The sequence below is a fragment of the Chrysochloris asiatica genome, unplaced genomic scaffold (genome assembly GCF_000296735.1).
Source record: "Chrysochloris asiatica unplaced genomic scaffold, ChrAsi1.0 scaffold00013, whole genome shotgun sequence".
NCBI classification, from domain to species: domain Eukaryota; kingdom Metazoa; phylum Chordata; class Mammalia; order Afrosoricida; family Chrysochloridae; genus Chrysochloris; species Chrysochloris asiatica.
The window spans coordinates 23681075-23707044 of NW_006408531.1; the positions used below are offsets into that span (position 1 = coordinate 23681075).

Genomic DNA, 25970 nt, shown 5'->3' on the forward strand with positions numbered 1-25970 from the left:
AGCAATTAAGATTGCTCTATTTACCAAACTAATATAATGCATTACAGTTCCTTGTTATCAAAATTTATCCTGTAAAGTGCTCAGAAATCATCTGGTTTGTAAGGAAGAGTATTTTGCATGTACTTACAATGTTCTGATTTTCAAACAATGACTTGGGAGCAGCTTGAGCTTTACATGTCTTAAGATAGGTCTGCCAATTAAATTCGTCTTCTTTATACCCTAGAGCAAGCAGACAGCAGCAGGCTTAGTGCAACAGCAACCATTTTATACACCACTGTTTCCCACTCCTACGTGTCCTCTGAAACTCCTGCATGTACCGCTCCAAATAAAGCCACCCAATGGTTATTTTATAAATAATCAACATCTAACTTACTATTTAGGCTTGATTATCAAGTTTTAGAGTCCTTGGGTGGCACAGTTGGTTAACGCATTGGACTGCAAGGTCAGCTTGAACCACAAGATTGGCAGTTCTAGTTCATCGGTCACTCTTTGGAAACCCTATACAGAGTCGCTATTGAGTCAGAACTGACTCGATGGCATTTAACAACAACAAAAAATAATCAAGTTTTATATGCAGGTTGCTTATATTTAATTAATTTTATTTTTTCATGTATGAATGGTAGTAGATATTAAGAAAAGGAGCAAAAAATTAAATACATATTATGTTCTGTTTTAATTACCAACCTATTTCTATCAGTCCATAGGTAGAATTCCTCAGAAGTAAAATAGGGAACTAAATTAGTCAAATGTTTTATTTTTTTCTTCTACATGCTCTATTTTAAGAGGTTAGCATATGGAAAAAAGTAGGAAGTTGAAAAAAAAAAAGTAGTTAAGAAAAACAAAATCTTTTTTGCCTATGACTGCAAAAATGTCCAATCAAGGATTAGGAAATAAACACATTAGCAAATTCCAATAAAGGAAATGTCCTTGTCTTAATTTTCAGAATTTCATGAAAGCCAACATTTCTTTACAAAAGGAATTTGAGCATTTTCTATTTCCTGCCAACCTACTCGCTTCTTCTTCCAAGCAAGTTCAGAAGGCAGAAAAGAACAGTCAATATAGCACCATATTTGAGTTCAATGTATACAAAGACTCACTGCTTCCCTTTCTCACTCTCACCTTTTCTGTGTTTTGCTTAATCCTTCAGCTCTTTGTAAACATCATTTTGCCATTAATTTTTCACTCAAAAACCCAAGGACAGCTAGAGTTCATTAAAAAATAGTCCTGAAATAAGTCTAAAAATTATCAAACCAGTAACCTAAATTTTTTACAGCAAGGAAATAATACTGTATATATTCATCAAAAATGAAGAAATAAGATAGTATTAAGCATACTGGTGACAGACGGAAAACAATTGTAATCTGTTATTCTTGAAACTTTAAGTAAACACAAAATACGCAAAGTCATTTGCGGACTATGATACTAAAAACAGGATCATAAGAATAAGTAATTGTTCGGACCTTATCTAAGCCGGTTTTAAATGTTATTAAATGTTACAGTCTCCTTTTTAAACTCTTCAAGTTAATTGTATATACTAGAAACAATCATTTTTAAGGTTGTGACTGTATAGTATAAGCACTGGACTATAAGGTAGGTGGTTCAAATCCATGAGCTGCTCCTTGGAAAACCTAGACAGGGTTGCTATGAGTCAGAACCCACTCAACAACACACAACAACAGCAACGTACATAAAATAAACATAGAAATAAGTGGTTAAATGCTATTTGTAACAAAAACTATCATATAACCTACACCTATGGATGCAGTAGCTCAAAAGAGGAAATAAATCCTTACAGCAAGTATCATTCTCACCCCCTCCACATACAGAGTAAGACAGGGATGGGCAACTTGGACACTGGCTACCCAAAATGGGGGGTGGGAGGGTGGGGAGGGGGGCAGGGGCTACAAAGGCAAGAAGTGACTGGTTTACAAGCTTTCAAGAGAGAACACAGAGCCAGGGGCCTGGAGGAAGGCAGAATTTCCAGTGAGTACTATCCAATCTGTCTAGGCGGAGCTGATGAAATGAAATGCAGATGGGTCTCTTGTGATACAATAGTGAGTAATTGTTATCAGGACTGATTGTGAGGGTTGGAAATGTAAAAGTAGATGTTTTATTGCAAGGAAGGGAGTGATTAACTTTCCAGTCTAGGATTGGAGGTCCCTAGGACCATCAACAGAAAAGAGCCAAGAGCGGGACCCTACCCAGAGAAGCAGTGATGCCTGAGATGGAGGCAGAGACGATGACATGTTGCAATGGAGCAGCTGAGTACTTTAGATCCAGAGAGGGAGAGCGACTGTGTGCTAAAGACTGGGGGGTGGAGGGGAGGGGTAGTGTAGGGGGCAGGCTTGCAGGATATACCCTTTGGTTGGTTGATGATGCATGGAGGGGATTGTAACCATGGCAATGAAACAATTTACGATAGAATGAATGTAAAACTAATGTTTTCCCATGTAAACTATCATATAATTCACAATAATACACTGAAAAAAAAACAAAACTATCATATAAATGTTACTTTACATATAAACAAACACAGTTTATTCTTTTATGCAGGATTCTATTGTTTAAATTTTACTTTGATAAAACTTTTTTCTTCATGAACAATAAGCTTGCATTTAGGCACATTTGAATTTTATACAGTTTGACTTCTTAAAAATTCTAAAATAGCATGGAAGAAAATGAGTTTTTACTAAATACAAAATATAAAGCAAGAAAGTGACAACACCTTTTGGTGGATGAAGTTTATGGCCAGTTTTCTCACACCATCCAACTGGGTGGATATCCAAGGCATCTGCATTTACCCAGAAATCATAGCAATCAGAATACCCATCAAAGTGAAGCTTTATCCGGTATCCACAAACCTGCAATATGTAAAGTAAGTCGGTTAATTAAAGTAAACAAAACAATATTCATGTGTATAAACAAAAATATAAAAATATGAATAACAGGTATGATACTACCTATGTGCATCAAACCACCTGCCTTTAACAGCAACACAAGCAATAAAACAAATAGCAAAATCTAAAAGTAAAGCCTACTATAGTGGAATGAGCTGAACTACAGCATACCAACATTCTCTTAAAAGCACAGAGACATGGAGTGAAGAACACTGATATGCTGTCTTATTCCCTTTGTTGAATTAGCTTGCATCCCATCAATGAGAGCTGGCACAGAATGAGCAAGACCAGCCCACTGCAGACGGCTTCAGCAAGGCCCTCAGTGGATGTTCTGCTGGTCACTGTCTGAATGCCAGCTCTCTGTCCTTGTATAAACTAAGCACCTGACAGCCTATCAGGGAGAGACGACAACAGATTCTCCTCTTCTTTCTACCATTTTGGGCCGGGAAAACAAAGAAAGAAATAAAGGGGAAAAAGTCTAACCTAATATCTTTGAAAGAGGGTTCAACCGCTAAATCTTGCTTCCACTAGCCTCAATGCCAGCACACCAGATGTCTTCTTTAGTTACACTCCATAAGAATTGGGTGATTAAAAATATATATATACACACAAATAGAAACTTGAGAAATATGTGTGGGAATGATTATTAAGGGTGTGGGATAATGTTGCAAGGAACAAAAGTTGTTATCAGTCCAAGTGTATTGATATGGGCCCACTAAGCACAGATTCTTCATTCAGTGTTCTAGCTCAACAGGTTAGGAAAAGATGTAATAGATTTGACTGGTTTATTAAAATACAGATTAAGTGGTTACATATACATCATGTTGAAATACCAGATCTAACTTGATTTATTGTAGAAGAAGGTATTTCAAAGGCTTAGGAAAATGGCACGCTAGAGTGGATTATCAGGTTGGACCAACAGACCCAAAAACAGAGTGTCCACAGGATATATACCTTTTTCCACAAGGTGAGGAAGATATTTTTGAAGAGTCCAGCATCCTTTACAACTTTTAATTTTAAGTCAGACTTAGCAGTGAGAGCCACCTTAAATGAATTAAGATATCTGACTACAATGGGGCTGACTGGAATTGCTGGTGGTAGAGGCCAAGTGGCAGTTCTTTATCAACAAAGACAAGGCATGTGAGGTTGGTGTAATGGATAGCAAAGTCAAAGCACTAATCAGAATAGTCTGACTTGTATGGAATTAAGGCATTGGCGATTTAGTCATGGTGTTCCTAGGGGTGAAACAGATGGGAAAGCTACTAAATATTTACGTGATATGTTCAAATGGAAGTATTCTAAGTAACATGAATGGCAGAAATAGAGAATTACAGTCTCTCAGAACTTGAGCCAGTTTAAAGACTCACGACCCCTTGAATGAAGGACAGGCTGAGTCCCATTGGGAAAGGACCTCACTATATCATCAGAAACTTCTATTGAAAATCTTTCTCTCCACCTTCTTCAAAGGAATCTACAGCCTTTTACAAGAGTGACTGTTCATTGGGGAAATGGAAGTACAGAGTTTTCGAGGATTACTAGACACTGGCTCTGAATTACCATTAACTCCAGGAATCCAAATGTCACTATGGCCCACTAGTCTGAGTGGCAGTAGGTATATGGAGATCATTATTAATGGAGAGTAGCTCAGGTACATCTTGCAGTGGGTCTCGTGGATCCCGGAATACATCCTGTAGCGATTACCCCAGTACCAGAATGCATAATTGGAACAGACATACTCAGTAACTAACAGAACCTTCACACTAAAATAGTGACATGTAAAATAAAGGCTATTAATGTCTTAAGATAATGTACTGGACGACAAGGTTGGTCTGAACCACAAGGTCGGCAGTTGAAATCCACCAGCTGATCCTCTGAAACCCTAGACAGGATCACTGTAGAAGTCAGAACTGACTCGACAGCACTTAACAACAGCAAAAGCAACAATATGGTAGGGAAAGTCAAGAGGAAATCATTAGAACTGCCCTGACCTAGTACAACAGCACACCCAAAACAATCATATTCCTGGAGTGACTGCAGATATAAGTGTCAGCAAGAGTTTGAAGGGTGTGGTGATTACTATCACATCCTCATTTAACTGAACTATTTGGCCTTAGCAAAAAAAAAAAAAAAAAAAAAAGAATCTTGGTGAATGGCAATGGAGTAAATTTGATGACAGTAGTCACTTTAACTGTAGCTGCTTTGCAAGTGTAGTTTCATTGTTTGAACTGAAAATTAATACATCTCTTGGTACCTGGTACACAGCTAGTGATCTACTCAATGACTTGTTCACGATTCCAGTATCAAAGGATTAACCAGAAACAATCGGCCTTATTCCTTCACCACCCTACCAGAGATATATCAACTCTCCAACCCTATATCACAATTCATACTGCAGGCACGCTGATTGCCATTCCTTTCCTTAAGTCATCACAATGATCCAATATATTAATTACATTACACAGCCTAGACTTTGTTGCTGTTGTGGTTGTTGTTGTTGTTGTTGTGTGCCGTCGAGTCGGTTCCGACCCATAGCGACCCTGTACAGGGTTTCCAAGGGTGTAAATCCTTACGGGAGTAGAAAGCCTCATCTTTCTCCCGCGGAGCAGCTGGTAGTTTCGAACCGCTGACCTTTAGGCTCACAGCCCGATTCGTAACCACTACGCTAGGTTGTTAGGTGCCAACAAATCGAAACCAACTCATAAATACCCTATGTACAACAACACGAAACACTGCATGGTCCTTCACTAATATCACAGTCGTTGCCATGCTTGAGCACATTACTACTGCTACTGTGTCAATCCACCTTGTTAGGAGTCTTCCTTCTTTCACTGACCCTCCACTTTACCAAGCATGATGTCCTTCTCCACTGACTGGTCACTCCTGATAATATGATGTATGAGAGATGAAGTCTCACCACCATGGCATTTAAGAAGTATTCTGGCTTTACTTTTTTCAACACAGATTTATTTTTTTCTTCTGGAAGTCCATGGTACTTTTAATATTCTCCTCCAACACCCTAACTCAAATACATCAATTCTTCTATAGTCATCCATATTTATTATCTGACTTTCACATGCACATGAGGCTACTGAAAATACCATAACTTGGGAAAGGCACAACTAAGTTCTCAAACTGACACCTTTGCTCTTAAAGACTTTAAAGGGGTCTTGTGCAGGAAATTTGCCTAATGTAATGTTGCTAATTGTCAAGTAACAGATACTAACTCATAGCGATCCTATCTATGCACAACAGACAGAAACATTGACTGGTCCTATGGCAACTTCACAATCATTGCTAGTTTGAGACCATTGCTGCTGCCACTGTGCCAATCCATCTAGTTGGGAGCTTCCTCTTTTTGTCCAAACCTCCACTTTATCCAACATGGTATCCTTCTGCAGAAACTGGTTCCTTCTGATAATATGAGAGGAAAAGTATGAGATAAAAAGTCTGGCCATCCTGGCTTCCATGGAGCATTCTGGCTGTACTTGTTCCAACACAGATTGGTTTGTTCTTTTGGCAGTCCATGGTACTTTTAATATTCTACTTCCAACACCATAACTCAAATCCATCAATTCTTCTATGGTCTTCCTTATTTACTGTCCAACTTTAACATGCATATTAAATTCCTGAAAATGCCAAGACTTAGCTCAGGCACACCTTAGTTCTCAAACTGACATCTTTGTTCTTCAACACTTTAAAAAGGTCTTGTGCAGCAGATTTGCCTAATGCAATACGTCATTTGATTTCTTGACTGCTGCTTCCACAAATGTTGATAGTTGATCCAAGAAGAATGAAGTCCGTGAAAGCTTCAATCTTTTCTCCATTGATAAGTATGTTGTTTATTGGTCCAGTGGTGAGGATTTTTGTTTTCTTTACATTGAAATGCAATCCATACTAAAGCTCTGCTCTTTGATCTTCATCAGTAAATATTTTAAGTCTTCTTCACGTTCAGTAAGCAAGGCTGTATCATCTGCATATCGCAGGTTGTTAATGAGTCTTCCTCCAATCCTGTGCCATGTTTTTCTTCATATAACACAGCTTCTCAGATTATTTGCTTAGCATACAGACAGAATATGTATGGTGAAAGAATACAACCTTGTTGCACACCTTTCTTAATTTTAAACCATTCAGTGTTCCCATGTTCTGTTCAAACAACTGCCTCTTGGTCCATGTAGAGAGTCCTCATGAGCACAATTAAGTATTCAAGAATATTCATACTTTGTAATGTTGTCCGTAGCTCGCCATGATCCACACAATCGAAAGACTTTGCATAGTCAATAAAGCACAGGGAAACATCTTTCTGATATTCTCTGCTTTCAGCCAAGATCTGCGGGAAGCGCTTAACTCTCGTTGCTTGGCAAAGCCGCAATGGGGGGAGAGACATTATGCACGGCAAATGACTCTCAAAAGCTGACCCCTATCCTTCCTTCAAGTTAGCCCTGAATTCACTTGTAAAAATATGCAATTTGGCAATATTCACAGCTTTCACTATGAGTTCTACAAACCTTAGGAAAAACTAGCTTAGCACCAACTGCTTCCAGCCTTGGTGGATTGAATACAAAGAGAAATTGTGTAAATTACTTCCTTTCATTAGAAAACCTAAGTAACTGCATTTGTGAGGCCACAAAAGCAAATAGCATATTAGAGTCAAGCTGACCTACCCCCAGAGGCCTCACCACATTCAGTTACTAGCTAGAATTCACAAACCCCTACACATAGACATCTGCGTAAACAAGTAGACAACAATGAATTTAAGTGAAGGATAGTTTTGACTTAATAATCTACACGTCTTGCAGCAAGTAGCCAAGTTGGGCTTTATGCCACATAGCTTCCAAGTGATTTAATGAATACCTTTATTATGAAAATAATAGCACATTATGTAGAATAGAAAGTTTATAATCTTTTAGTAGAAACAAGAAGAAACAGTTTTATCTCATACTGGGAAAGAACATGAAGGTCAGTCTTAACATCACAAAGTAGTCTTGTTAAAGTTGTCTAAGGACCAGGTGCAAGAATGTTGTGACTAACTGTGTAATAATTTAAGAAAAGATAAAAGTGTCAATGCATGCACTGTGTAATTTTAAGTATAAAAAATAAAGACTTGCTGAGCTGGGCTGGCAGAACTATCAGAAGGCAGAAGGAACTGGCAGAGAAAGGAGAGACAGAGCAGAAACGGAGAGTAAGAGTAGAAGCAGACGAAAGCAGAAGGCAGTGGAGGCAGAAGGAACTGGCAGAGACAGGAGAAAGAGGAAAGCAGAGAGCAGGAGGGAGAAGGCAGAGGGCAGACAGCAAAGAGCAGAAGCAGAAGCAGGGGCAGAAGCTGGAGAGCATAGCCGGACAGCACAGCAAGTTGAAAAGCCTTTTGATTGTATTCATTCATTTCTTCACCCGATGATTCCGCTTGTGTCCCACGACCCCCACGGACAGCAGGAACTCCTGCAAAGACCCATCGGACATCAGCAATGGTATCCCTTGTTCCACGACCTCTTCTGAATCCGTCTTGGACCTCTGGAAGTTCTCTGTCAATGTATGCTTTCAGCCATTTCTGTATTACCTTTAGCAAAACTTCATTTGAATGGGATATCAAAGAGACTGCCCGATGATTTCTGCATTCTGTTGAGTCACCTCTCTTTGGAATGGGCACAAATACAGATCTCTTCCAATCAGTCTGCCAGATAGTTGGCTTCCAAATTTCTTGGCATAGATGAATGAGTGCCTCCTGTGCCGCCTCACTTTCTTGAAAGATTTCCATTTTTATTCCATCAATTCCTGGTGCCTGTTCTTTGCCAATTCCTTCAATGCACCTTGGACTTTCTCCTGCAGTATTATTGGCTCTTGATCATATGGTACCTCTTGAAACATTTGAACATTAACCATTTCCTTTTGGTACAGTGACTGTGCATTCCTTCCATCTTCTTTTGATGCTTTCTGCATCATTCAATAATTTGCCCAGAAAATCCTCCAATAACTAAAAATTGAGGTTTGAATTTTTTCTTCAGTTCCCCCAGCTTGAGAAATGCTGAGCATGTTCTTCCTTTTTGGTTTTCTGACTCCAGATCTTTGCACATTTTGTGGTAATACTTGGTTTTATCTTCTCGAGCTGATTTTTGAAATTTTCTGTTCAGCTTCCTCTTTTCTTCTATTTCTCATAGCAGAGAAACAGATCTGATTTCCAAGGGGAAATTTGACTGATATTATGGAGATAAAGAAGAGTATGTATGGAATACCAGAGATTCCTTAGGTCATCTCTTAGTACTACAATGCCCCATGATTAAAATCCATGGAAAAACTACAACAACCCAATCCTAACATTAATGCTACTAATGCAAGCCTTTCAAAATGTCGGTCTGAGCCACCACATCAAATAAAGAACCATGACCAGCTGAAGTGCTTGCTGAAAACAAAAGGAATACAGGGGGGTTAAGAAGATAGTCTAAATATCAGTTACTTAGGTGTTTAGAAAACACACACAGGAAATTATCAAAGAGTTGCTGGAGGAAAACTTCCCAAACATCTTGAAATATGAGAAGATAGGCATTCAGGATGTTGAACAAACTGCAAGCAGGATACACTCAAAAGATTATGAAGACATAATCAAACTTTTCAAAACCAAAGAGAAGGAAAGAATCCTGAAACTGCTCAAAAAAAAAAAAAGTTACCTACAAAGGAGAACTAACAAGACTAAACTCTGATTTCTTAAAGAAGACAATGGGATGACACATATAAAACTCTGAAAGAAAAAAATGGCCAAGCAAGAATAATATATCAAACAAAATTATCCCTCAAATATGACAATGAAATTAGGACATTTTCATATAAACTGAAATTAAAGATTTATGAAAACCAGACCAACATTACAAAAAATAGTAAAAGACATTCTTTGGACAAAGATCTAGCAAGTGCAGACAACCTGAGATGAACACACATGGCAATATCATCACTAACTCAACCAATACTTGAGTTTCTGTTCAGCTTCCTCTTTTCTTCTATTTCTCATATCAGAGAAACAGATCTGATTTCCAAGGGGAAATTTGACTGATATTATGGAGATAAAGAAGAGTATGTATGGAATACCGGAGATTCCTTAGGTCATCTCTTAGTACTCAAATTTACAAGACTAAAAATAAAGAAATCAAAGATAGCAGATTTGTAACAACAGAAAAAACCTACAAAATAAAAAGGACTAGCATAGTTACAGAACTTCCAAAGATCAGCAGAACTATTCAAAGGAGCACCCAGAGAAGCATCTTCTCAGTTTCAAAGCATGAGGCCAAGGCAACCTAAGTTTCAGAGTCACATTTTTGCTAACTTGGTTCTAGAATCTCGAGCTATCATTCTAGTGTGCAGGAGGATGGGGCTATGAGGGGTGGGACTGCCATACCCAAAGGTCAGAAACTTGGGGTCTACTGGGACTGTCAAATATTATAATGAAATGTGCAAAGACCTGGGAGTTAGAAAAACAGAAGGGAAGATATGCTCAGCATTTCTCAAGCTGAAAGAACTGAAAAAAATTCAGGCCTTGACTTGCAATATTGAAGGATTCCATGGACAAAATATTGCATGATGCAGAAAGCATCAAAAAAAGATGGAAAGTAAAGGAAACAAGGGTAAATTGCTACAATTTGATGAACCTGACCTATACTCATGAAGGTAGTAACTCTAAATATCAATTTGAGGGAAGGAGTCTTTACATCAAGTATCAATGCTATTCCCTCTGTGCACAGGGTAGACAGGGACAGGCAACTTCGATACTGGCTACCTAAAATGAGGGGGCAATAAAGGCACAAAGTGACTGGTTTACAAGGTTTCAAGAGGGAGTTTAGTTTAAGAGTGTGTGGGGGAAGAAAGAGTCCCCACTGAATCATTTTCATCTTGTCTAGATGGGTCTGGTAAAAAGAGATGGGGATAAGATTCTTATGATTCAATAGTAACTGTTATCATGATTAATTGTGAAGGAAGATGTTTTATAACAAAAACTGGGACATAGTTAATCTAACTGCCCAGAAACAGAGGACACTAGGGCCATCAAGGGAGAAGAGGACAAGAGGAATGCGGGACCTTATCCAGAGAAGTAGAGACACCAGAGATGGAGGCAGAGATGGGGACATGGAGAAAGGGAGCAGCTGAGGACTCTAGATTCATGGAGAGAGAGGGACTGAGAGCTGGGGGCCAGGAGGCAAACTTGCAGAACGTTCCCTTTGGTGGTGTAAATTATTATATATGCCTGAGTGTTTAAAAAAAGAGCTAAAATGAATAGCGAGAAATACTGTTAACTGATCATACATGGAAGGGATTATAATCATTGTAATGAAATAAGGTGTATGATTTGTTGAATGTAAAACTGATGATCTGCCCTGTAAACTTTCACTCAAGTAACAATTAAAACATTAAAAAAAAGAAGATGGAAAGTATACAGAGTCACTGTGCCAAAAGAAATGGTCGATGTTTAAGTTCAACCATTTCATGATAGTACATAATCAAGAATTGATGACGCTGAAGGAAAAAGGCTAAGCTGCACTGAAGGTATTGGCAAAAAACAAGGCTATAGGAGCTGACAGAATGCAAACTGAAATCTTTTAAACAAACTGATACAGCATTGGAGGCACTCACTCATCTATGTCAAGAAATTTGGAAGACAAGCTACCTGGGCAACTGACTGGAAAACATCCATATTTGTATCCATTCCAAATAGAAGCGAACTAACAGAATGTGGAAATCATCAAACAATATCATGAATATAACATGCAAGCAAAATTTTAATGAAGATAATTTAAAAACAGCTGCCAACCATACATAGACATGCAATTGCCAGAAACTTAAGCTGGACTTAGAAGAGGAAGAGGAATTAGAGATATCATTGCTGCTATCATAAGGATCCTGGCTAAAAGCAAAGAATATCAGAATGATTTTTTAATTTTTGTTTTACTGACTGTGCAGAAGCTTTTGACTGTATGGGTCATGAAAAGCTATGGACAGCACTGTAAAGAAAGGTTATTTCAGAAGACTTAAACTGTGATCATGAGGACTCTGTAACATAGACCAAGAAGCAGTTGTTCAAACAAAACAAGAATATACTGAATGGTTTAAAATCGTGAAGTGTGTATTTGTACTGTTTCACCATACTTGTTCAATCCATATTGTGGATTATAATAAAAAACAAAACAAAACTGGACTATATGAAGAAAAATGTGGCATTAGTGACATTATCATTTGTATACTCTAGATTGTTAATGAGTCTTTTGGAGAAAGACTCTTTCTCCAAAAGACTCATTAACAATCTAGAGTATACAAATGATATACAACCTTGCTTGCTGAAATCGAAGAGGACTTGAAATACTAACAATCATCAAAGATTACAATCTTCAGTATGGGTTGCATCTCAATGTAAAGAAATCAAAAATCTTCATAGCTGGATCAATAAATAACATCAAGATAAATGGAGAAAAGATTGAAGCTGTCAAAGACTTCATTTTGCTTGGATTCACAATCAACGCTTATAGAGAAGCAGCAGTCAGGAAATCAAACAACATATTAAATTAGGCAAATCTGTGGCAGAAGACCTCTTTAGAGTGTTAAAACAGCAATGGTATCAGCAGTTTGAGGACTAAGGTGCACCAGACAGAAGCCATGGTATTTTCAATAGCCTCATGCATGTGAAAGTTGGACAATGAATAATGAAGTATTCATTATTCAAATAATGTAGAAGAACTGACACGTTTGAGTTATGGTATGGAGAAGACAATTGAAAGTGCCAGAATGCCAGAAGAACAAACAAATCTATCCTGGAAGATGTACAACCAGAATATTCCCTAGAAGCCAGGATACTGAGACTTCATCTCTCGTATCTTGGATTTATTATCAGGAGGAACCAGTCCTTGGAGAAGGTCATTATGCTTGGTAAAGTGTCAGCGAAAAAGAAGCCCCTCACAACAAGATAGACTGGCACAATGATACCAGCAATGGATTCAAGCATAAGATTGTGAATACAGCAGAGAACCAGGCAGTGTATTGTTCCGCTGTGCACTGGGTCACTAAAAGTTGGAACTGACTTGTCCACACCTAACAACAACACTGGGGCTGAGGGGGTGAGACTGCCATGCTGGACTAGAAAAATGGGGCTACCTAAAGTCCTGGTGCGGTGCTGTGGGTTAACATACTGTACTTCAAGGTCAGTTTGAGCAGCAAGGTCGGCAGCTCAAGCTCACCAGCCACTCCTCAGAAACCCTACTGGGTCGCTATGGGTCAGAAGCGACTGGATGGCACTTAATGACAACAAAGTCAAAGGAGCAGAGTTGTTATCTCAGAGGTCCCAGAAGGTGGAGCTCAAGTCCTAGGCTGAGGGTCTCTACCTAGACTCGAGAGAGCATGGCCAATAATACCCAGAGTCTAGAGGGTATGTCCATTGCCCAGATGGTCTCTAAGAAGAGGATTATTTTCAAGCTTTTAGAGCTGATGCAATTTGTTATGCTGGGGTTTACATTTTCTTAATGCTCATTCTCCTTTCTTCCCATTCAATATCTCCTATTTGAAATGGAAAAATCTACCTTGTAATTGTTCCATTATATTTTGGAAACAGATAATTTTATAGTTCACAGATTCAAAGATGAAAAGGAATTTTGTCCCAGGATCGAATATGCCTACTCTGCACCATGTTTGATTTAAGATCTGATTTGTACTTGGAATTGACTTGAGACTTCTGAGATGATACGACTGGCTGCATATGTTATGCATATTGCCAGGATATGAAAATGGGTAGGGGTCAAAAGCAAGAAAGATATGGACTAAATTGTGCTCTAGCCCCAAAACGTATTGCAAATCCTAACCATTAAGCCTTTGGTTATAATCCCATTTGTGTGTTCTTTGTTATACTAATGAGGCAGGACCAGTGCATGAAGTATCATGAGTCAATCTCTTAAAAAATGAAAAAAGAGAGGAATCTAAGGAAATAAAGATGAGGAAAGAGAGGAATCAAGTTAAATGAAGATCACCCAGGAGCAGAAGTTCAGGAGAGACATGGACTGACAGAGAAAGAAAGCCTTCTCATAGAGCCAGACCCTGGCATTTGGCGTTCTAGCCTCCTAAACTGTGGGAAAATACATTTGCTTGTTAATGCCCTCCACTTGTATCATTTTCTGTTATAGAAGCACTAGATAACTTCTCCTGTTCTCCCTGCCTTTTCAAATCCTCTTCCCACTCCTTTAGCTTCTATACCTATTATCTCCATTCTCCCTTTATCTAGTATTTCTCTCTTGTGTCAAAAAAGTTCTCTCAAATGTCTGCCTCAAAACTGGCAAACTTGCCTGGACCTATGCTTTCCAGCATTCCTTCTGTAATCACCGAAGACAATACTCCTCCCTCTGGCTAAGGCTTGTGCCTCTTTGTATACTCTGCATCCCATCTCCTCTTGGTTAATTCACTATTCCCTCTGAACCTTCTAATACTCTACTTCCTAATGGCATCTTTAGAGTGCCAACATGTTCCAGTCTATTCTTTTTTCCTTTGAATAAAAAGAGAGAGGAAAGAAGGAGGGAAAAAAAAAAGAGGAAAAGAAGAGACCATGTTTTCAACCTAGCACAGAAAGAGAAATAATAAATACTAAAAAGTATTATTTATTAATGTATTGGACTGAGTTGGATTTATTTTTTTTCTTGAAAAATTTCACAAAACAACTTCCAAATACAAGAAAAGTATAAATTTCTGTTAAAAATTATCCTAAGGAACACAGTCTGGCTACATCTATAGATTGAGACAGACTTGACTGCAAATTCTGATTCTACATTTGAAACTGCATAGACTTCTGAACATTACTTTATTCTTTGAACCTCAGTTTCCTACCCATATAGCTGAGGTAAAAAAAACATGACTTGCATAGGATTCTTGGGAAAATTAAATGAGATAATATATACAAAATACTAAGCACCATGCCTGGCATAAAAGAAGCATTCAAGAAATTACAGCTTTTCTTGTTATTACAACTCCATGCTGGTCCTTTTATTTCAAACATAAAGACAAAGGCGAAGCTTACCTCAGCCACTGTGAGGACACAGTACACAGATTGATGCTCTGGGTCCACGCCTTCTAGTTTCAGGCCAGCTTTGAACCCATTTTTGTTATATGGAAAAGACTGAAACTAAAAAGCAAAGTAACAACAGATTTAGTATCTTACTTCATGGGCCTAATGTGAATAATTTCCTTTCTTAAAGACTAGTTAACCAAATAAGTCATTAACTCCTAAAAATTCACAAGAAAAAGATCACTGATTGATCCAATGGGTAAATGGGCAAAGGCTATCAACAGTCACAGAGAAGGAAATTTAAATGGCTTTTTGTGCATGTTCAATCTCACCTGTATGAGTCAGACAAAGTAGTTATACCAAGATGAATTCTCCCTATCACATTGGTAAAGATCCAAAAATTGGATCCCACCCACACTGATGGCAAGGCTGTGGGATATTAAAACCAACCTTGTGGTTAGCAGTTCGGTGCTTATCCTAACAGCAACACACCAGGACTCAACATACATCACTTATTGTTGTTAAGTGCCACTGAGTCAGTTCCAACCCATAGTGACCCTGTATAGGTTTCCGAAGAGTGGCTGGTGAGCTTGAACCATCAACCCTGCAGTTCAAACCAACATTGTGGCCAAGTGCTTATCCTACAGCATCATATCAGGGCTCCACATACATCACTAGTAGGATGTACATTAGTGTAAACTCTGACAATTGATTGGTGTAAACTCTGGAAATTAAATTGATTTCATAGTATCAATTTGAAAATGAGCATTCTTCCTGATGTTTCAATTCTAAGAAACTATCCAAAAGATATATTCATACATTCAAAGTGACAGGTGTACAAGATTATTCACTAAAAAACATTTATGTGAAATTAAGGGGGAAAAAAACAAACAACTTATGTCAATCAATAGGGAAAGCTTAAGTAATTATCCAACAGACCAAAGATGTAATTCTATGCACTAGCATAAAAGAATGATGAAGGTATTAATAAAACAAAATGGAAAAATCTCTATAAACTGTTCAGCTAAACAAAAAAGCAAAGTCAAACACATGTTACCATTTGGTATAAGAGAGGCAAAAGGATTATATACATACAATTTCCCAGAAAACATACATAAGAAACCGGAAACAGTGACTGACCCAGAGGTAAATCTGATGCCTCCAGACATGCTTCATATTCTTTTAGTAACTTTCAAATTTTGAATCACATGAATATTTTATCAATTCATGTAGTGAAAAAGCCTATCCTGTAAAGGCCTAAAACTACAGAGAATAATTTTATACAACAAATTCATATCAATTACTATTATATTTAACTATTTTTAATACAGATAGAATCATCTAACGTTTTCACTTCACTGCTTTTTAAAAACTTATAGTCATACATATAAAAAAAAGCCTTTGATAAGGTCTATCTAGGTCTCCAGGTGGCCCAGATGGTTTGTGGAAGACTGTTAATATAAAGGTTCCAATTTACCCAGAGTTACTGTGGAAGGCCAAAATATCTGTGTTTGATGGTTGTTGTTATAAGCCGTCAACTCAGTTCCAACTCATAGTGACCCAGGATAGGACTTCCAAGGAGTAGCTGATGGGTTTGAACCACCAACCCTGTAGTTAGCAGTCTAATGCTTATCCTACAGCACCACACCAGGACTCCTTGTTAAATTATAGCAATTAAACTATAGCTATTAAATTATTAAATTAAGATTAAAGTTATTTAAATTATTAAAGCACATTTAATCATAGTATGTCATAAACATGTCATGTTTCTTGTTGTTAGCTGACTTTGAGTGGATTCCAACTGATGACGACCTGGGTGTTCTAGACTAACACTGCTCCGTAGGGTTTTCAGAGCTGTAATGCACAACTGTCAGTGTGTGCCCATGAAGGTGTGGCACTGGGTGGAGATGTGCACACATTAAGTCTAACTGCCTTTGGAAGTGCCTCGCTGCCTAAATAAAACTTGCCTTCAAGTAGATCCCAACTCAGGACAACCACATGTGTTATAATATAGAATTGCTCCACAGAGATTTCTTAGTTGTACTCTTTATGGAAACAGATCTCCAAGCATTTCTTCCACAGCACCACTGTGTGGGTCTGGACCACGAGCTTTTAGGTTACGTGTCAAGTGCAAACTGTGTCACTAGGGGACCTCTTCACATAAATACACACGTGACAAACAGTGTATTTGTAGAGAAACTATCCCAAGTCCTATTTCCTAAACAGACAATGGCATGACATTACTATCTTCAGATCAGTATTCTAGCTCCTTTGCCCTTACAAACAGCACTTCCTAGAAGGGTCCATACCTCCTTAAACAGCTTCGTTGGCACAGCCACAGCTTTTTCCTCCTCCAGGTAGGACGTCCAGCACCAGGTTTTCTTCCCTTTGAGAGGTAAACCTGAAAGGCAAGTGAATGACACTAAAATACCATTTCCAAATCCAAGAAATCAAAAATATATTCTGTAAGCTCTGACTTCCCCAATTATTACTATGCCTCACTCTTTCTTTTTCCATACCTGGCATTTCACAGTCTCTTCCTGGCTCTTTTTTCAACAAAAGAGAGCTGAGAAGTGAAATGTGCTATAATCCACCGGTACAAGGGAAGAAGAAAGCAGCTCAGAGTTAATGAAAATGACACCAGAGAAAACAACAATAAAACGGTATCATAAGGCTGAGGAAGTAAAAGCTTATATAAGCAAGATTCTCAAAAATTATTTTCCTGAAATCAGGAGAGATCAAGAGAACAGCCCAATGCATTCAGTTGTGGGAAAATCTTGTAGACAGGGAAGCAAATCAATGCAGCAAGAGACAGAGTATGATGTGCCAAAGAATACATTAGTGATAAGGATACAGAGATACGGAGGCAGCTAAAGTCAATTTTATTGGATGAGTTTAGTAAATGATGAAAACAAGAAAAGAGTATAGTCATTAAAGGCTAACAATGTTGGTAGACAGTATTTTTGAGAATGAGATTTACTGGACAAAGACAAAAGTCACAAATAGGGAAAAAAACAAGCCTGAATACCTAGTGAAATTTTTCAAAAGAGGATGACTGAAGGAACAAGGTCCAAAAGATCAAGGGTCCTAGAAATTCATCCAGAGCAAAGCAGAATGAAACCGACATTCTGCATGGAAGTAAAGGGTAACTGAGGAATTTATTGTCTTTAATGACAAAGAGTTAAACTCATTTGCCAAAAGACACAGTGAGGCTGTGTGCCCGAGGCAGGATATAGACCGATATGGATTGAATTACATCCCCGAAAGATAGTGGTAAAACTAAAGTCTTTCTTAACCCTGTGTATCAATGAACATGACTTTGTTTGGAAATAGGTCTGTAAAGATGTTACAATTAACATATAGTCATACTGGAATAACGTATGTCTTAATCCAGTCTTGAACTGTAAGGTCAGCTGTTCAAACTCACCAGCCGCTCCTTGGAAACCCTACTTATTCAGGGTTGCTATGAGGAGGAACTGACTCCACGGTGCTTAACAACAACAACAACAACAATCCAGTGTGAGTCATGTCCTTACAAAAGAGGAAAAGAGTCACACAGCTACTTCACATAGAAAGATTGCTATGTGATGATGGAGGCAAAGATTTGGAGCGATTTCCAGTCAAGTGTGAAAGAACAGGAAAGGCCCTAAGGACCAGATTCCCCATTTGAACAAAGTGTTGCCCAAGGAACAATGAAAGTAAAAAAAAGTACCACACATCAGGAGGCTCTGCTTTGAGATGAAACATTAAAATCCTACAATTTTGAGAAACAGATCCCAAGAACATCAGTTTTAGTAAAAGTGAGGAAGGAGAATAGATTTACTAGATAGAAATTTTTTTTGAAGTTGACTCAGCTTATCTTGAAATGACTTGACAGTTACTAATTTCTATTTCCTTACCTACTTTTCAAAAACTCGAATTTTTATTACCCAAATCTAATGAAAGAAAACTCCACAGTAATACTTTGGTTGCCATCGTTTACAGTACAATTAGACTACAACTTCTACCTGTGTGAAATACTTTCCACTTCATAAACTTACTAATAAAACATCCCTTTCATCAACTCACCCTGCTTTAATACAGATGGATCACCTCGTCTTTTCCTTCGGGCTCTCTGCGAACCCCTTAGAATTCTTCCATCTTGCTTGTTCTCCTATAACATAAAAGGAAAAGTATGATATAAGAAGTCCATAAAATTGCTACCAATGAAAAGTTAGAGTTAAAAGAAAGTTTCTTTTCCTTTTTTGGGAGATGTAGGGGTACTTAATTTCACTTCATTAACTTTTAAGGAAAGTAAGAATATAGGTCATTTAGAACTGTACTGATTTTGGCCTGAGGTTTCCAAGAATTGTACTCAGAGATACCACAGATACTGTTCCCTTCTCTTTTCTTCTCTTAGTCCCATGATCACGCTGTTTATGTTTTCTTCATACCTCACCAACACCTTTCTCTGTCTCCTTTGCTGGTTTCTCCTCTATCCCTAGACCCCTTCTCTATCTAGCCATTCACCATTCTTCCTAGGTTAGTCTATATATCAAATACCCTCAACTACTATCTGCAATCCTGAATTCTTATCTGAACTCTACACTTGTGTAACCAACTGCCTACTTGGTTCCTTCCCTTGGATGTATAATTTGTATCTCAAACTCACTATGGCCAAAAAGACCCTTGATTCACTACTCTACCTATCTGTTCTCCATAAATTACATGATCATACAGTCAAATGTTTAAGCCAAATATCTAAGTGTTATCCTAAATTCTTCTCTTTCCCTCATACCTCCTACATTATGCTGGCCCTGATAACCCTACCTCCAATATATATTCCAAATCCACTGACTCCTATTTCCTAACCACATTATCTTCCTCGCTTTATATAGACTACTGTAATAAATCCCTGATTCCATTCTTGCTGCCACATCAGAGATACAATGACTACTGAAAAACATAAATCAAAGTATTCCCTTGCCTTAACTTTCCACTAGCTTCCTGTAACAGAATAAAATAAAAATCCCAACAGAAACTCATTTTACCCATCCTCCCCATAATCTCAATGTTCAACTATATTGTCCCTCTTGAATTCCTTGGACAGAACAAGCTATATATGGTCTTGCATTAAAAAAAAAAACTACCACAAAACATTTCTCTAGTGGTCCCTAACTTTCCATAGATGGCTCCTTCTTATTAACTTTCCATAGATGGCTCCTTCTTATTAGTCAAATCAAACTGTTTGTGTCACCGTCTTTGGAAAGCCTTCCTTGATAACCCTATTTAGTTCTAAGTCCAACCCTAACATACTATTTTAATTCTCAGCATTGGATTTATCACGAGCTTTTTTTAAATAAGTTTCTATCGTTAATTTAGTGATAGTTTACATGAGAGAACATCAGCTTTACACTCATCCTATCATATTTCATTTCATTGCAATGATTACAATAACTTCCATGCATCATTATTCAATATTATTTGCTTCTATTCCCTCTGTTTTTATTGCTTTTTTTTATGTACACCAAAAAACTCAGGAACATGCAATCATTCACACACCCAAAGGGCATACCCTGCAAGCTTGCCGCCCCATCCCCCACCCTCAGGCCAGTAGCACAAAGCTCCTCTCCCTCCATGAGTCTAGAGTCCCCAGCAGCTCCAACTCTCCCCATCCTCATCTCTGGTGTCGCTGCTTCTCTAAATAGGGTTCCACACTCTGACGAGCTGACTCTTTGTTATTTTTCTCTTCTATGTTCCCCCAACAAAACTGTAACAAACCCAAGAGAGATTCTGTCCTCTCTGTCTTAGCCATCCCTGTATCTCCTGCTCACTAAACAGAAACTACCAAATAGGAGCTGCTGAATATTGATCTAAAGAGAAATCCCACATGACCTCAAAATGATCTTTTCATACAGAACCATTAATTTATACTGAGTACAAAATATCTGCTTTAATATACACATTTTTAATCAATTTTTTTCTGATAACTGATATTCACCTGCCATTTTCTACCCCTTTCCAGAGTTTTATGAGATCTGCTTGTGATTTATCAAAATGGAATTGGTATTTTGCTGTCAAGAGGAATTTACCTGTTGCCTCTCTCACCCCAAAGGAGAGATTCTATCACTCCCATTTTGCAAAGAGGACAATGAATCACAGAGAGACTAGGTAACCTGCTAATAAGTAACAGAGAGGCAAGGAATCAGCATGTGAACCCAAATCATTGGCTTCGGATCCGGTGTATACAACCATGAATTCACCTACTTAAGAAGCGTCCCAGCACTCACTGGTAGGTGCGTAAGAACTACTAACCATTTCATCATCTCTCTCTTCTCCATCCTCCTTGGGGTCAGCTTTCAGAGATAACTTTGGCTTTTTCTTCCGACTACACTTAGGATCTTCTTCTTCATTGTCTTCTCCTATGTCCCTTTCTTCTTTCTGATCTCTGTTGTGTTTACAAACCCAAAACAGTGACAGGAAACAATACCCATCAGATAACCACATACTGATTATCGACGCAAGAATTATTTTTTATGAATCACCCTCCAAAGGAAAAATATTTAACCACAAGGAAAAATGCACAGGCATTAGATCATATTTAAGGAACACTCAGAAACACTATGACATATGACAGCTGTCAAGACAGAAAGTGAAGACAGCCTTATATTAAGGTCAAAAGGGACCAGCAACATATGTGAAACAAGTTCTAATACATTTCAAATTATTTTTCTTTCCCCTCTGAAATCCACATAATAAAAGATTGATTACTTACAGATATCTGAGTATTCAAGGCAATTTTAAGGCAAGGATTTAATTATCATTACGAATACCAAGTCCAACTGAAAGAGGCCAAGTGTAGACTTGGTCAATAAAAACAAGGGAATTCCCAAGCCTGTGCTGGTTAAAATACACCGAGAATTCTACTAAAGCATAACTGACTCACTTTTGTAGTATACAATTTGTAGTATACAGTTATACGCAAGAACTACATCTTCTTCCTGGTGATGAGCTGAAGCTTCTCGGCTATTCCCACAGGGCAATGTCAGCCCTACCATTGCTAGTCCCAGCTGGTGTACCCACCTCACAGCCTCCTACTCCTCAATCTGCACTGAAATCAGCCATACTGAGGCCAGCTACACAACCCCACCCTGGGCATTTTCATTCAGTGATTCCCAACTGCTGGGTTTTTTTTTCCAAGTAGGGAATTTTAACTGACTTACCTAAAAGCACCAAAATATAAACAAATCCATTTCCCTAAAGATCAGTATCGCCAAAATGAGTTACCCAGAAAAATTTTAATACTCTAAGCTAAAAACAATTACATTAATGTACGCAAAAGGCTAAAAACGGGCAGATGCTGTATGGTACGCAGAACATAAGCAGCACAAGTCAGAGCAGATATGACAGAAGTCACTAAGCCCAGTGAAGCGGACAGAGTCCACGTGCACGTAAAAGCAATGCCTCTGAAAAAAGAAACACATGGCTAACATGCATCTTAGAGAAGAAAATCTCTCTGTTGCCAAGTACCCTAATCTTCTATTCTAAAACCCATTTTATAGAAGGAACGGGATGAAAACTCACTTGTCTTTGATATGCCGAGCACAATTCTGGCTGCAGCAGTTTCCTCCAGAAAGACATTCATCTCCATTGCCGTACTGGCAGCAGCTGTCACAGAATTGAAGCCCTTCTACTTTCACTGGCTCCTTCAACCTGAAAGGCATCCCAGTCTTCTCTGAAAGGACTAATAGATGGAAAGAAGACAGACACCAAATGAAAGTCATGAAACAACACTTTCTAAAATACAGTTTATTTTTTTCTTCTAATAATATGGTTAGCAACACAAGAAAATGATGTTTGTTGAATGAATAAATGTTCATCGATAGCATTTCAGAGAGTGGACATAGGATAGGCTTGGCAAAATTCACTTGAATTAGTAACATACCAAAGGTATCTATTCTGTAGAAAAGATAAACGAAAATTTGTCTAAAGCGTTTTCTAGCATTCAAAGAAAAATGGAGAAATTTTCATTAATTACTATATTCAGAAGATGAAAATACAAAATCCTTCTCAAAGGGTCTACTTTTGACAAAATCTAACAAGAGTCATCTATGTTGTTTCATGTTTATAACCTTTTGGTAAGTGATTTTGTTTTATTTCATTGGCTAAGTCAACATCTCTCTAATTGACTTTTATTGCCTAGGAGTAGATCTCTTGAATCATAAAAATTACCAAATTCATTTAGGAACTCACATTTCCTTTTGCCTGAACTGTTATGCTAATTATTCATTCAGCAAACATTCATTAGGCACCAATTTACACTAAACACTGATAATGACAGTATAGACCTTGCCCAAGAGAGCTCAGAGTCTAGAAGACAGACAAGAAAACCAATATTTATAATAAAATGTGATACATGCAATAATAGAAGCATGAACAGATTTCAGAAGAGTACAGAAGAAGAAGTGACTCATTCAGCCTGGGATGAGGTCAGGGAAGAATTTACTAATATACATCTTCAACAGGGATTTGAAGGCCAAACAGGAACTGACCAACTGGACGGAGAGAAATAGCACTCAGACCAGAAGCAGCATGAGCAAAGGCAAAGAAGCATGGAACCACAGGATATGTTGGGAGAATTATGTGTAATTCAGTGCTGTTGGCACTGCTAGAACATCGTGCATAGAACAGGATAGAGTGAGGACCCAAAAAGCAGAAGGGCACAGGTCACCTAGATCTTTGTGTGTTTTGGCAAACAAATCCCTGAAGTATCACACAAACAACTGACACAGTTCCTGACTTCGGTGTACACAATAAATTGGAAAGTAGAGTGATCATTTAAGAGCATTCAACAATAGTTCATGTGAGAATTGAGAAGGGCTTACATTAAGACAGTGGCAGTGATCATAGGTAGAAAAAGGTCAGATCTAAGAGAGATACAGGAAACAAAACACAAAAGAAGTAGCAGGATAAGGGGATGTGGAAAAACAAATTCAGAAAGACTCCTAGATTTCTTGTTTGTACACTAGGTGAACGATGCTACTGGCAACTGAAACAAGGGACACAGAAGGAGTGGGTTTGGGGGAAGGAGAGAGAGAAACAGAAAATGAATCGCATTTTAGACATGTGAAGTTTGAGGTACCTGTGGGACATCCAGGTGGAGATGTCCAGTAGGCAGGTGGAAATACGGGCCTGGAGCTCGGGGGAGAGGTCGGGGCTGGAGATATAGATTCAAGGAGTCATCAGCATATAGGTGTTAGTTACAACCATCGGAGTAGATGAGAAAAAAGTGGCAGGCATTTGGTTAAATCACCTGGGTAGGCTATTACACAACATGGATTTGCTTGATAATTTCCAATTAACCTTGTGCTATTACAGATCTGGCATTAAGAAAGAACATAGTTAATAGCTATTTTAAAATATAAAAGCTAGCTCCATGTCAGTTTCATTATAGAAATTAACATAAGAACATGTGACAGGAAAATCACCCAGGATTTTTAACATTTTGTCCTATTAGAAAAATCTTAGCAATTCTTAAATGAAAACTTTCTAAACAAAGAAATTAAAAGCAGATGGTCCTTTCTTACCTTCTTGAGCAGTCGGCACCATCCAAGTGGTGGTGGCAGTTGCTTTTTTGACATTTTCCATCTCAGTCTCATCTGTAATCACTTCCAGGGCTCCAAACTCATTTACCCGAAACTAGTGTCAACAGAGTACAAAGAGGCAAAACTTAGCAAAGTGATCAGAACAGTAATTATTCAATGGCTGACAATAATAGTCATTAAGAAAATTAAGTTCCCAAAATTAATTTTATATCTCTGGTAGCGTAGTGGTTACGAATCGGGCTGCGAACCTTAAGGTCAGCGGTTCGAAACTACCAGCTGCTCCGCGGGAGAAAGATGAGGCTTTCTACTCCCGTAAAGATTTACACCCTCGGAAACCCTGTACAGGGTCGCTATGGGTCGGAACCGACTCGACGGCACTTAACAACAACAACAACAACATACCTAAGTAAGCCTCCTACCAACATTAAGACCTTTATGTTGTACTTATTTTGGAATTCAGGAAAGGGGGAACAGATCTTAAGGATGAAAGTACCTGTGCTGTCCTACAGAACTGCCAACCCACTTATATGGCCTGTTTCTTCAAATACACTTCTTTTTTTTTTTTACCATGATTTTTTAAAAAATTTTTTAAAGATTAGTAGAAAAAAAAAGGCTAGTAAAAAGAGAAACACTATGTTTCCAGGAGTAAACATGTCTAGCACCCAAGTTCATCTGTTGTTGTTGTTAAGTGTTATCGAGTCGATTCCGACCCATAGCGACCCTGTGTAGGGTTTCCGAGGAACAGCTGGTGAGCTTGAACAGCCGACCTTGCAGTTCCAATAGCTTTGCAGTCTGGCACATTAACCCACAGCGCCATACCAGGACTCCAAGTTCATCTAGTTCTGAGAAAAAATTAATATTGTTGTTGTTAAGTACTGTGGAGTCGGTTCCGACTCATAGTGACACTGCACAGGGTTTCCGAGGCTACAAATCTTTAGGGGAGCAGAAAGCCTCATGTTTCTCCCATGGAACAGCTGATAGTTTTGAACTGCTGACCTTGAGGTTAGCAGCCCGATTCGTAACCACTACACTACCAGAGCTCCTTAAGTAATATTAAGAGAGAACAAAAGGCTGGCTGTTTGAACCTACCTGCCAGCTGCATAGGAGAAAAGCCTGGCCATCTGCTCCCATAAAAATTACAGCCTAAAAAACCCTAAGAGGCAGGTCTACCATGTCACATGGGGTTGCTATATGTAGAAACTGACTTGATGGCACCTAAAGATAACATGCCTTTAAATTCCAGGATGTGAATTGGATGCCAAAGCATGAGCCTTGTCACCCCTGAGCTTCACAAATACGCTGTCACTGCTCTTTAGAATGCACCGTTATACTCAACTCTAGTTCTCCAATACAATAACTGGAAATACCAATGGTATTTACCACTGAAAATTAAGGACATGATCTTCCGGCCATTTGAGTACCAAATGTTGAACATTCCCTGTCATCCTATGCAAACTGCAAACAAATTATGTTTCT

At 38.3% G+C, this 25970-nt stretch overlaps 1 protein-coding gene across 2 annotated transcripts in view; it reads right to left on the reverse strand.

Moving 5' to 3' along the window:
* The window catches only part of L3MBTL3 (l(3)mbt-like 3 (Drosophila)), a 146677-nt gene that overhangs the window by 113896 nt on the left and 6811 nt on the right, over window positions 1–25970 (reverse strand). The window contains exons 2-10 of one of the 2 annotated variants that reach the window (XM_006834672.1): window positions 24477–24588; window positions 24032–24106; window positions 22474–22633; window positions 21205–21337; window positions 18979–19063; window positions 17220–17311; window positions 14923–15027; window positions 2726–2861; window positions 128–219 (exon numbers count right to left, since the gene is read on the reverse strand). In XM_006834672.1, the coding sequence (XP_006834735.1) occupies window positions 128–219; window positions 2726–2861; window positions 14923–15027; window positions 17220–17311; window positions 18979–19063; window positions 21205–21337; window positions 22474–22633; window positions 24032–24106; window positions 24477–24588 (990 nt within the window). The remainder of the gene's footprint in view (window positions 1–127; window positions 220–2725; window positions 2862–14922; window positions 15028–17219; window positions 17312–18978; window positions 19064–21204; window positions 21338–22473; window positions 22634–24031; window positions 24107–24476; window positions 24589–25970) is intronic. The other variant, XM_006834673.1, reaches the window with a different exon arrangement.